Source organism: Balaenoptera physalus (genome assembly GCF_965194825.1).
Source record: "Balaenoptera physalus genome assembly, chromosome: 7".
NCBI lineage: Eukaryota > Metazoa > Chordata > Mammalia > Artiodactyla > Balaenopteridae > Balaenoptera > Balaenoptera physalus.
This window is the reverse complement of record NC_138886.1, coordinates 83,493,147-83,506,756: the sequence shown is the minus strand read 5'-3', so window position 1 is coordinate 83,506,756 and position 13,610 is coordinate 83,493,147. Positions and strand designations below refer to the sequence as shown.

The 13,610-nt window shown below is 42.4% G+C and overlaps 1 protein-coding gene across 11 annotated transcripts in view; it reads right to left on the bottom strand.

The window, feature by feature from the left end:
- Positions 1-13,610, bottom strand: part of NTRK2 (neurotrophic receptor tyrosine kinase 2) — a 411,119-nt gene that overhangs the window by 257,413 nt on the left and 140,096 nt on the right. For 2 of the 11 annotated variants that reach the window (XM_082469616.1, XM_082469617.1), the window contains one exon: positions 649-5,803. The exons of the other annotated variants lie outside the window; for them this stretch is intronic. Coding sequence is in view for 1 of the 2 variants with exons in the window: in XM_082469617.1 (XP_082325743.1) it covers positions 5,766-5,803 (38 nt within the window). In the remaining variant the exon portion in view is untranslated. Of the gene's footprint in view, positions 1-648; positions 5,804-13,610 lie in introns of those variants that run through there. 11 annotated transcript variants of the gene reach the window in all.

Sequence of the window (13,610 nt, the reverse complement as noted above, 5' to 3'; positions counted from 1 at the left end):
GTCTCAAATGAATCCGAGCTAGGAACCTTGCTTTTAGCTCCTATCCGAAAAGGGGAAAATGAGGAAGAGACAGTGTGGCCAGTCAGGAAATGGAGACCAAAGGGGTGCGAAGTACAGGCACCAGGTTAACAGTCAAGGTTCAGGATGGTACCTTATCTTCATGCCCACTTGTCTTCCTCTCTCACCCCCTCCCATGAAGCACAGGTCATCATGTTCATTTGACCACAAAGTTACTTAGAATGGAGGGCAGAGCACCAAGTATACCTCCTTCAGGAACCCAAGTCATTCCAAGTTTTGAAAATAGCAAAGAATTTCTCACTGGATATAAGTTTTATTTTTTTAATTCCCTTAAACTTTTCTGTTGTTTTTTAGGATTGTCTTTTAGCCAATGAAAATAGATCTGATGCAGGAATCAGTAAACCATAAATGTATAACTCACGGCTTTTAAGAAGCCGTATTTTTAGAAGAGACTTATTCCAGAATCTACAGCGGGTTTGGGACTCCCCCCAAACTCCCAGTGACATTTCTCACACTTTCTTCTAACACCTTTAGTCTTGGAGACCATTAACGACACACGGGGTGATGGTATGTATTTGAAGAAGGGGGGAAACATACAAGTCCCTACAGAGAATGCAAGACACATGGAGATAAATTATAAAATTTTATTGGTTTGTTAAAAAAAAATGAATGAATTCAGCAAGTACATTTATGGTCTATCCACATTGTTAAAACAGCACTTAAAAATAAAATAAAAATGATTATCCATTATTTACAGGAAACATGAAAAAAATGACTTTAAGACCTGGAACATTATGGGGAGAAAAACAGGACATGAGAATGATTCACAAGCTGCCTATATGGATTACAGCAAATGGATCTGAACACGAAATGAGGATCTGTCTTTCTCTGGAGTCTCTTGCTATTTTTTTCCTTTTTGTCTTTTCAGCTTCATTGAGGTATAATCAACAAAGAAAATTGTAAGATATTGAAAGTGTACAGTGTGATGATTTGACATATGTATACATTGTGAATAGAATCTCTTGCTATTTTATATTTGTTTATAGAAGCTCCATTCATAACTAGACTGTCTTAAAATAAAGGTGGTGAAAATCTCTGTTCTTTTCTTTGCCTTTCACACACTTATTTTTCTGTGAAAACTAAGACTCCTGACATAGCCAATGTCAACCCATCTTGGGTGCTCACTAATGACCAGTCCAAGGCTCCAAGCCACATTAGCCTGAATTAAACTCAGCGTGATTTCTCTGTAAAAATCAGATGGCTGGGAGGTCCCTTTGTTCCTGAAGACCAAAACAAGGAAATGGGCTAACTTGAGATGAAAACTGCCTTCTGTAACAACCGTTTTCATGTCACTTTCTGGATTGGGAACTCTGTTAACTTAATTCAGCCTGGCAGCACCCTGCAGAAAATTACATCCTTGCCCTGTCCAGCAGGGTCCTTAACCTTCCCAGGTGCGCTTGAATAAACCTGACATGGTTTGCAGGTGCCGTAGGTGTGTGAACACAACAGAACGCACTTAATAGAATGTCTACTTCTGTCCTAGTTTCCTGGGAGTCCAGTCTGCTGAGTGGCAGAACCCCGAGGGGTCCGCCGACCTTGACCACACAGGAATGGCACAGCCCGCGTGGCTGCATGCAGCAACACTGTGAAGACCCTGGATTTTATGGAATCTGTCTGTTACCTATAGAGTCTGGACAAAAGAAGATGAAATGAGCTTCTATTGTCGTGGGAGGAAATTAGATGAAAACAAAGGGAGGAGTTCTAGACAGAAAACAATAGAGCAGGTGAAAGTGGAAATCATCCACTCTCGGGTGGAGGCAGAGAAGAGTTAATATCGGTCCCAGTTACTGCTTTGATTCCATTTTGCAATGGAAAAAAAAAAAAAATGGTGTGTGCAAAGCAACCAATAAAGCAAATAAAAATAAACTCTCAGTTTGTCATGGAGTCAATTTAGAGTGTTAGAGAGAGAGAAAAGAGCCAAGGTTTTTAAGACAATCAAGAAAATAAAAAGGAGAGGAAAAGCAGGAGCGCCTCCATCATGCTGGCCCTCACTCCTGGCAGTGACCTGAATTCCTGCCTGTACTCCTTGAGCTGTTTACTCCTCCAACTGCTGAATCCTGATGGCCTCTGCTCTGTCTGAGGGGGAGCTGCAAGCCTCAACCACTCTGGGTGTGATTCAGGATTACCTGAAGGACTTGGAGCTAAAAGCAAAGCTCTGGGTTCTGCATTGTGGGCTTGGAGCAGGGATTGTTCACGTCTCATCTCTGCTCCCTACTCTTGGAAAGAAGACTCCGTGGGTCAAAAAGAAACCAGTCCCTGCTGCAGACCAGGAGGGAAAATCCTTGAATCCCACTGTCTCTAAAGTTTGTGGGGATTCACTTCGCCTGTTGAGAGATGGACCTCCTTTGGCCTCAGACTGATGTATCACATGATGACAGTGGGAGTTTCTTCATCTTTCTCAGCTGCCTCGGAGGGTCTCAGTGGGACCCGATTCAAGATACAGGACCTGAACCACGCCTCTTGAAGATGACACACCTGTTTTTCTTTTACCAATGGCCCTATCGGTATGTTAAGGACACCCATGAAATGGGGCCATGTGTTTTCCCATCTGAACCTGGCTGCACCTGAGAGGGCCAAGCAACATGAACACTGGTGAAAAGAAAGTCGTGTCAGACAAAACAGGAAGTAGGACTCACTAGGTGCCTCTGGCCACGTGGAACTGGGGCCCACTGGGGGATTGGGGGAAAGCATTGCTACAAGAGAGTTCCAGGCAGGGTGAGAGAGCCAAGGTCCCAGCTAGTGAAGCTATAAGACAGCCCCAAATTAAGTGACATGCTGCAGATCCCTGGGTTGCTAAACTCAAGGGTACTAAAGCGCTCAATGGTGGTGCCAGGAAGTGCTTTAGCAAAGACAAGACAGCGGGATATGGTAAGAGAACAATGATCTTGCTTTAAGACCAAAGTAACAAACTGGCAGCCCGCAGACATGTTTTGTTGGCCTACATAATGTTTTAAAAATAACTGAGCCAACTTTTTAAAAATAGGGACATTTCAGATAAAATGTCCAGGTTTCAAGTTTCTCTTAAAGAATCAAAAGGTTTGGAAATTTGGGCCTATCCCTGGGAGGCACGAGTTGGCTGGGTCTAGGTGACGGCTGCCCCACTGGAGCGGGGGGTGTTCACTTATCCGGCCCATGTTGTTCAGTTAGGGTACCTGCCTGGCACTGAAATGCCACAGCCTTGTTGGAGGGTGACAGACTTGATTTCAGCAAAACTGCCGCCTTTCCTTCTCTAATGCTGAACAAATGCACGATACGTGCCTTTAGGAAGCTCGAAAAAGATTCCTTATAGGGGACATCAAAAGCAAAGGATGACAGAGGTGGTCTGGAGTATAGAAATGAGAAGCCGGGTTACTGATTGAGGTCTTCAGGGATTAAAAAAAAAATGAAAAGAACACAAGACCATACGAAACCATTTTCTAATAGCCTGATGGCTTCATCGTTCCCTAGGAGATGTCAACGGCTCTTTGATAGATTCAATTGCCTTATCTGTCCACTTTTCTCCATTTTAAAACAAAAATCTAGCTTGCAATTCTTTTAGCTGTTGAGGGCAAATATTCTTATTTTTTTTTTTTTTTTTTAGGGTCTGGGATACTTCTAAAATAGTCCTTAAACAGTTCATTGCCTTTTTTATAGCTCCATGGAATAACATAAAAGCTTTAAAAGAAATTGTACCAAATGGCTGATATTTAAGAACCCTTGCCGTCCTGACAGCCTCTGCTTGGCTCTCAGTTTGAATTTCATTTTTCTTTCAGGGGGCAGGATTTCTACAATTAGCTGGCCTTTTTGTAAATCAACACTTTTGGGAAAGATCAAAATCTAAGTAGTGACAGGAACAGTCATTCAACAGTGAGCAAGAAAATGGGAATTCAGAGAATATTCAGACCTCCCCATACGCAGGGTCACCTGCCCTCACACTCAAATATCTTTTTGGAAAGACAGCTTCTGAGAACAGCAGCCTGTTTATGCTTTGGAGAAACCGCCCTTCTTTCAGGAGTGGGTATAGAATAGCCAAGTCAAATGCTGTAATCCATAGGACTCCGTGAAATGTCTGCATCAAGCAATAACATACTTAGCGGCTAATGTAAAAGATACAGTATAAAATATTCATCACGCATAACCTTTTTATATCAAGCGGTGCCTAAATGGATCCTGGTTTATTGAGATTAATGCCTTGGTTACACAGGATTCAAAACAATGTTTCCGAACATGTTGGACTAGTTAAAAAACTATAAAACCTTAAAGCTGAACTGCAAAACTTGAGTAACCATCTCCCCTCCAAAAAAGGTTTTTTAAAAACGTCAGTAAGTTTCCAGTTCAGCTGTGGCATCTATATGCAGACGTTAACAGTCAGAGCCAATTGTGTTTTCAAACAAAATGCTCCAGGCCTGGCTCTGAAGTTCCCCTAACAAGAAAGGTGTGAAGCGGGCCAGGGGCAGCCAAACCTCACTTCAGGACAGGGATCCTGCCTGCTACACACTAAGCAAAGCGTACAAAGGCCACCGTGAAGGCCAAGTGCGTGAGACAGGTGTCCACATAAGACTAAGTCAGAGATGCAGGATTCTGTAGCTCTAAGGCTGCCCTTGCAGCATTGAAGCTGGACATTATAAAGCACATATTCATTAGCGACCTGCCACCTCTGTGCTGCTGGGGTCAGGAAGAGCCGTCCAGCCCAGGAAAACCCAGCAGAGTGTAGTACGTTGTAGGGGGACTAGGCTTCTTAGAATAGAGTCTCCTGCTCACAGCAGGCCAGCCATTCTGCTCGCAGGCCTTTTCAGAGTAGAAAAGCTGCACTTCTGTCATGGGAACAGCATGAGACGCTGCGGCCTTCTTACTCGGCAAACTTCTAAAAAGCAGGTGGATCACAGAGGTCAAATAAAAGGACATATGCACCATATGCATATATTTCACTCTTTTTTCTGGAACTGACTATGACTAACTGAAATCCACAGCCCCTGACCAAATAGCTTTTTCTTTTCTTTTTTTTTTTTTTTTTTTTTTGCCTGATGATAAACTTTAAGGAAATCATTACTGTTGACTGCATGGCTCTGGACCTTCATGGTCAGTGAAGAGGAAAGAACCTCTCGGGACATCCCTAAGTCCCCACAGCGATGGTGGATATGCCCTTAACTCTTTTAGTCACTGCATTCTAGGTGGAAAAGTGAAACTTTTTGAATTCAGTACTGATTAAACAACAGCAGAAAACAATGCTAAAATTCGTGTTAAATGGAGATTAGACTGTTTAGTGTGTACTTACACCTGTCCCTAAATTTAGATTTTTTTAAACTTTGCAGTTCACCTTTAATAAACAGAAACATTGAAAATCAATACATTTCCAGTATGGTCAAACAGCACACCTTTCCAAAGAGAAGCACAATCCAATGGCATTTCATTTCCATTTTGTATTTGAACGATTGTGAGAACAAAAGAGAAGCATTAGTTTAAGATGTTTTCTTGACTTTCTTAGCTGCCTGTGAGCTGTCTCTGCATTGGTGTCCCCCATTCACAGCTCACAGCACCTGCAGGCTTCGTGCAGTATCTCCTGCAAACACCACCCACATCTACCAGAAAACCCCAGATCAGTGGCACTTCCCGGGAGAAGCCAATGCCAGCCCCAAGAGTCCAGCTTACAAGGCAGCATCAACCAACAAGCACCACAGCCCCCTTCTCTGTCTTTTCCTTTATTTCAGCTACCCATCCAGTGGGATCTTATGAAACAAAACAAAACCTAAAAGAAACACAAAATAAAACATAAGTCATGCTCAAAAGAAAAATCAATGGAAATTAACATGCAAGTACAGTCACTATTAAAAGAACATAATAAATAAAAATCAAAATTAAGACACAACATGGAATATGCTTGAAAACGTAAATACAATATAATTACAAAACAGAAATCAGGAGAAAATGGGAGTCTCATTACCGAGCAACTTAGTTTTAAACTTAAAACCGATTTTACGTGACACGTGAAACACAGGAAAGAAGTGCAAAGGATTTCTGCACACGGTTCCACCCACAACTGTATCAGATGTTAACATCTTAATTTAAGGGGGAGAAATCTGTGCACAACATAAGATGACTCCTGAATAATTTTTATATATAGGGAAAAACATAAAATTCAACAACAAATATCTACCCAAATTCTCATTTTCTTTTCCCGCCTATAAAACCAAGTTATTTCTAAAATAACTGATTAATTACTCAGCCATATCAGAGAACTGGCTGGCTTTAACCAGCACAATATTGAGCCCACACGAAGATTTAGATTCTTTTTCAGAAATCCTACTATTAAATAATTAACCGCCTATATTTAAGTACCATACCATACCTATGGCACATATATATAATCTATTACATAGCATATGGTATACAAAATGAAGTATATTGTATGTATATACATTACTTACACAATATAAGACATATAGTGTCTAGTACATATAATATATAAAACATATATAATACTTAACATCAATTCATTCTACAAACATTTACTGAGAACTGACCAAAGAGTAGACACTGTAATGCATGATGCAAAAATAAAGAAAATGGATTCCTTGACTTCAAATACTTCATTGGCCACAGACGGAGAAAGATGAGGGAATAACTTACACAATAGATAACAGCTAATCTACTTTCTGTGGGGCTGTCTTCTAAGCTCTTTGCCCAAATCAGCCCTTTTAATGTCACTATAACCCTAGGAGATAGGTTCTATTATTGCACTCTCTTTACTGGTGAGAAAACTGAGGCCCAGAGAGTGAAGCAGCTTGCTCAAGGTTAGACAGCTAGTGTGTGATGGAGCTCAGGCTCTGACCCAGGAGCTCTGATGCTATAGCTACCCTGCCATGACCTTATGTGGAGGGACAAACTCTCTGTGAGCTTGCCTATGAAAACCCAGCAGGAACAGGGAAGGGTCTATTACATAGAATTCTGTGGGTAATGTGCTTGAATCTTCATCAGATTCCTAAGTGACAAAATAGATGACATCATAGTAGAACCCCCCAAGACGTTTCCAAGACGTTTTAAAGTTCAGCTTTGGAAGATGCTTCTAAACCCTACCCTCCAGACTCTCGATCTTCCTCAACCTGGTGTCTGGTCTGCCAAGTGCTGGTGTCATCTGCCTCCAGAGCTGTCATTACCATCACTAATCTGTACCGTCATTTACTACAACACTAAAAGAGTCCACGGAGCTTAATTTCCATGGCATTTCTCTCTCCCGCCCCTCCAACTCTCAGGAAAATAACTGGGGACAGAGGCCAAACATCGTTTATGGATTTAATCTCCCACAAAGCACTGAGAATTTAGGAAGTACACAGTGGCACTGGTTAAGTCTCCTTCATATCTGTCTCCAGTCTCTTTCCAAAAGTTCAGCCTCCAGGCAAACACAAGCAGCACTAGTTTAAGAGTGCATTATGGCACGTAGCTCGAGCACACCAAATGAACTAACCAAACACCTTAGCTACCCTTTCAGGTTTTAAGAGGGTGGATCTCAAATTCCTTCCCACTGAAACAAGTGGATTAATATGAGGATGCCAAGTTTGCCAATAAAAACAGAAAACACTTGGTGATACAAATAGAAGACATCACCCCCAAACGAAATGATTTGTTGATTCAATATACCAGTTTCTCTGCACATGCAATTTTGAAGGGTTTATTTGATGAAAATAACAGAACAGATTAAACTGCTGATGCAAATCTTATTTCCACTGGGGTTATGGTACAAGAACTTGTAAAGTGTACTGATGTCAGAGTGTTTAATCGGAGCCAGGCCGCTCTTCCTTTGCTTCTATTTGCCACTTTCTTCTGCCATGAGCTTCCCCAACCTCCACTACAGGCTCTTTAATTATTCCAATTGGGAGACACAATTTGCTTGGCTAGATGCAAGCTCTTTCGGACTGCCATTCACTCAGGCTGCAACAGCATTTTCCCCATCTAAGTTGATGTCGTGTCCCTCTTTAACCTTCTTCTGCTTTGCCTTTGCACCCTTCTCAGAGACACACATGTCAGCTCCACACACCCATGCAAGAAAAGCAAGTGAAGCCACTCTAAAAAACACACTCGATGATTTTCTTGAGGAAAAGCCAACTTGTTACAATGATAAGCAATATGCAGTGTCTATATTCAAAGCATCACTTATACCACCCCTCACCTCAAGGAAGGCACGTCAGCCTCCTCTCCATACCCTTGATTTTCACATACTGAGATGCCACCATCTCGTGAAAAATTAGTTTGAAGACTTGACTATTTATAAGGAAATGCATCCAATGCTTCATGTTTCCAAGGGGTTGACAGTAAAATTCAATTAGGGCCCCAATTTACCTACCGGGATCTTATGACTTATGCCCTCTCATGTTATAAGAAACTCACAAAAGGGGACACAAAATGATATAAAACAATAGATAATTATTTTCTCCAGTGATGGGGGAAAGTTTTTAGACCACAACAAATGGCTGAACATCTTGTGGGTTTAGCAGCCAAATGAGCTGTCTAGCTTCTGAGCCTGAAATATAGATATTTTGACAATGTGACATTATGAAGCGTTTGCAGAATTCCGATCGTGTACGGTAGTTATCCTGACAACAGCTCCTTTATCAAAAACAACTCTAGAGAAACTCTGCCACCACTGCTTACACTTAGTTGAGCTAAATAAGAACAAGGATAAAGCAGGTGCTGAATAAGAAATGTGATGTAAAGTTGAAAGCAGAGAAGAAAAACCCAGATGTGTCTCTGCTATTTGCTGATTCCAGATCTGCTCATTGACCTCTCCAAAGGGAAGGACTGGGGGGCTGAAGGTCAGTGAAGCACTGTGCTTTCTTTGCCATTGGCTTCCGACTCATTTAGATTTCTTTACATTCAAACGTGCACACATTTTCCTCCTATTACTCAGAAGCAATCAGCCATAAAATGGCAAGGATCTGCAGTACATTTAAATTAACAGCAATTTATCTGGAGCAAAAAGGAAAACTGCTGAGTTGAAAGGATGCGAAGGGAGCGGAAGAAAGATGCAGCTGCAATCTAAAAAAGCAAATCTTATCACATTTGTCTTTGGAGAAGTAGAAAACGGCCAGCTTGGTGTCTGCAGGGCATGGTGCCCCTTTGGAGACAGGATGGTGGCTAGGGTGCCAGGATAGCAGCTCACCTTCATTGGAAAGCAAAGCAAAGCAAATGTCCCCAGAGCCTTCTGGAAAATGTTTACCAGGTAAAAATCAGAGAATATACTCCTGTGTTCTCATAGTATTAGGTACCTAGGAAATGGCGGGGGCAAAAGGTTTCCTTCACAATGTTAGACTTGAGCCAGGTGCAATTCCGTTTTATTTCAGCACTTGGGCTTAAACCCCGATTGTCCTAACTTGACATCTGTGGAACATTTAATATCTGTTGGTTGTTGCATCAACTAGCCCTTGCTGTCGTGCTTTTTCAATTTTATTTTATAGGTGACTCAGCCCGAATGGCTGTTGTGATATGACCAAGGTCACCCAGGAACAGAGTGAGAGCTGAAATCTAAGCCTCTGGATGGTCAGTCCATCTTTTAAAATAGTATCACCTGCACCTGTAGCAGAAATTTCCCAATAGGGAAAGTTTAGGTCCTGGTACTTTCTTCTCTGCACTCATTCCAAAAGTTGCTTGACCATTCTTCAAACACCCCTTTTGCTTCCTAAGGATGTTCCTTTTGTCTACACACCATCACATCTCCTAAGATCTCCTTCCACCAAGCAAGCCTTCACCATTCTTGAGGATCCAGTGTAAAAGCTGTCTCCTACGAGAATTTAGTCCACCCCCTCTTAACTTCTCTGACATTCTCTTCCATTCATTCACATGTTCTTCTTTTGTACTTTTGCTAAACTTGTATTTCTTTTCTGTTTACTTTCCTGCATCCCAGACTTTAAGCACAGGAGGGCAGAGAGAGCACGTCTCCACATCTTCTATGCCCTACGCTGCCTTGCATGCTACCAAGGACAGAATGCATTTTAAGTTTTAGCATAGTAATATCTAAACTCTGAGTTTTATTGGAGAAATTTGATGGACTTGATAACAGAACCAAAATGGAAGAGAGGAGAGGAGACAGTACAATGTAGGGTCTACTGCTTCTCATTGGTAACTGGGTTAATCAAATCACTTCAAAGCTTCCTGTACAAAATCACACATTGGGTCAGAAGTGTACTGAAGCTTGCAGAGTTAGACACAAGAACACCCACTGAGTGCCTCCTGAAGCATTTTAAGCTCCTGGGGAAAAAGGGCTAGACTTAGTTCATCTAATTCTCATGACGATCAAAATTATGGGGTGTGGGAATGGGAAAAAGGAAGCTGCTGTCCATTTGTTAGCTGGAGACAAAAACTAAAGTAAATTGCTGAGGATGGTCAGCATAGCTTTTAAAGCTCTGGTTTGACTTTGCAAAATGAAGTTTAGTTATGAGCTGAAAATTAAAGCAGGAAACACAAAGTTCTTGGCAAAGCTCGAATATGTAAGGAAAGCAAAAGCCACTGCACAATTAAAATTCAATGATTCTAAGGAGGATGTGATCTGATCAGCAGGGCCTTATGAAAAGTGGCCTGATGAAAAGTGTCCAAGGCCACAAGCACTACCATGTCAGGGATTTCACATAGGATGGGGAGCTCATCCAAAGACCCAGGCCATTGCCGTTATCTGGAGTCACCTAAAAGTGCTGTAGGCGGAGTAGGAAAAAAAAAAGATAGAGCTTGTGGTTTCAGGGGCATTAAAATACTCAGAAGGCTTTCACTACAACCACAGTGAGAAACCCAAATCAATCTATTGTTCTCCTGTGGGGTGTGTCTTGTTTTCTGGCTTATGACAATAAACATATATTGCAAAATCTATAGGGTAGCTCTTTGCAAGGTGAAATGATATCTTCTTAAAGACACTGTTTCATGATTCTCAGACCAGACGCTTACCAATGACTCAAACATTCAGTGCATAAGCATGGCATTATCAATTTCATTATAGAAGACCATGTACTTGCTGCTGTCACAAATATAAATTTGTGTCTAGATTTGTTTTTGCCAAAATACTCCAGACAGTGATTCTTCTTAGTACCTGAAGCCAGAGTACTACAATCTAGTGTCCAAATAGGAAACAAATGACATAAAACCTATTGCTCAATTAACCTATAACTACAGAAACCAGCAAGAACCTCAAACATACACAAAGGAAGTTGCTCGGCTCTGCTCAGTTGTGGGTGAAACCATTGCTCACAGACCAAAATGGGTCTGGAAATAAATTTCTAGAAAAGTAAATAATGCATAAAAGAAGCAAGAGAAAAGAAGTGGACATGGATCAGCCAGAGCCTGTCTGATGGTGATGATGGTGGTGGTGATGATGATGATGATGGTGGTGGTGGTGATGATGATGATGGTGGTGGTGGTGGTGATGATGATGATGATGGTGGTGGTGGTGGTGATGATGATGGTGGTGGTGGTGATGATGATGATGGTGGTGGTAATGATGATGGAGGTGGTGATACTGATGGTGGTAATGATGATGGAGGTGGTGGTGGTGATGGTGGTGATGGTGGTGGTGATGATGGTAGTGATGATGATAATGGAGGTGGTGATGATGGTGGTGGTGATGGTGGTGATGGTGGTGGTGATAATGATGGTGGTAATGATGATGCAGGAGGTGGTGGTGATGGTGGTGGTGGTGATGAAGATAGTGATGATAATGAAGATGAAAGCAGGAGATGGAAGAAGGAAGAGCAGGAGGAGGAAGAGGACTTAAAGGAAAAACATTGCTATTGATACACTTGGGAGCATGTAAAGAGGGTAACCCCAGTTATTGGAAAGTGAACATGGAGATAATAAGGTCTCAGAGCAGTACCACAAATCCATGTCCAAGTTTAAGCTGATCCTTCAAAGAAGAGAGTAGGTAAAAATAAAATTTGTCCTGGAGCACCGCTTTTTCATTAGGCACTCCAGGCCACACTTCGGAAACAGAGTTTGAAGATTATTAATACTTAGGATGCTTGCTAAGAAAGCAACTATTGGGGGGTCTTTGGAGTGCCCAGTATCCCTGCTTATTATTGCAAAGCTGGAAAGTCAGACCCACTAACAGTTCCAGTGAAGCAGAGAGGAAGGTCTAACAAATTACCTTCACCTGAATAGAGGTATCTCATAAATCTCATCTCCATTTAAATTAGCAAAGTGCACAAGATAATGAAACCTCAGCTAAGCACCAAGTATTCCAGAAGGCAAAACAAAGAGAAGTGGAGTTGATAATCCCCATGAACTGACAACAATAAACATGAATTATCCAAATTTGCCTGAGAATGGGCTCAAAAACAAAGGCCTTTGTGCTGTCTGGCAATGGACATCTTGGGAGGTGGGCTGCCATCTGATGATCTGGTGCAGACAAGGTGAAACTGCCAGAGGCCACGTCCTGAGGACTTACCTGTGGCTCTTCAAGGAGTCTAGTTGGTGCGGTCGCTCCCCAACACTGCAACAGTTCCCTCTCTCATGTGTTGCTGCTGCATCACTCCCTCCTCACTGCCCAGCCCCACAGGCAATGACATTACCGCCAGCTGCCCTGGTTCCTGCCCCCAGACCACAGCTCTGCCTCCATGGCTGCTGCAGGCACACGCAGCAAGCTGCCTGGCTTCAAAGATTCTTCTCTGGCCTCTGCCTTTTATCCAGAGAAGTGGATGTGCCCAAATTCAGAAACAGGAGATGATCACGGGGCGGGAAGGAGGTCCTCCACCCAAACGTGCCCTTTTCCTCTGGTACTTTTTCTCCAGGACACTATTAGCAGAAGGACTTCCATCATCTCAGATGTTATCTCACTAGAATGAGAAATAAAACGTGCCTCTGCTCCACAGCATCTGAGATGTGATGGGGAATTTTGTGTCTGGAAGGTGGTTCACCTGCCCTTGGTGAGCCTATGTGGGACATTACCTGACACTTCTCTTTTAGGTAAAATTTAAAAGTCCCAGATCAGACCCTTCAGAAGTGAATCCAACTCAACTTCCCGTGGTCATCTCTTACCCTAGCAAGGGTTATAAGGTAATAGCCCAGAGCTGCTCATCAGTCTAAAAGAGTACCAGCCCATTCCCGCCACCAAGAACAGGATCTATGCTCCAAAAGTGTTTCTCCATCAGGTAGAACCCACAGGATTCTGGTGCCACAGCCAATGGTCTGCACGCTCCTTATGAGTAGTAGGTGACCCATTTCAAAAAGCCTCAATAAAATGAAGGCCATACTCTATTCTCAATAGGAAACTTGAAAAGTGCAAACTCAATCCCAGAGTCACAGCCTTATATGCATTCAGACTTAGGCAGCCAGCAGAACCCCCGACATGACTTAAATTAACCCTGAAGTTCTGGAAGTCTCCACTGTTGTGACATTTTTATTTGCTCAAAGAGTTCATTTTGGAAAAGGTCCATCCCACCTCACTACCCTGACTAACCCTGCAGCAATGCCTTACGGCAGCTGGACATATGCTAACCTCAGAGTTGGCATGGCAACACCCCTATCTGAGAGATGGAAAGATCCTCTCGACGCCCTGATTCTTTCATGTGGTAACACAGAAA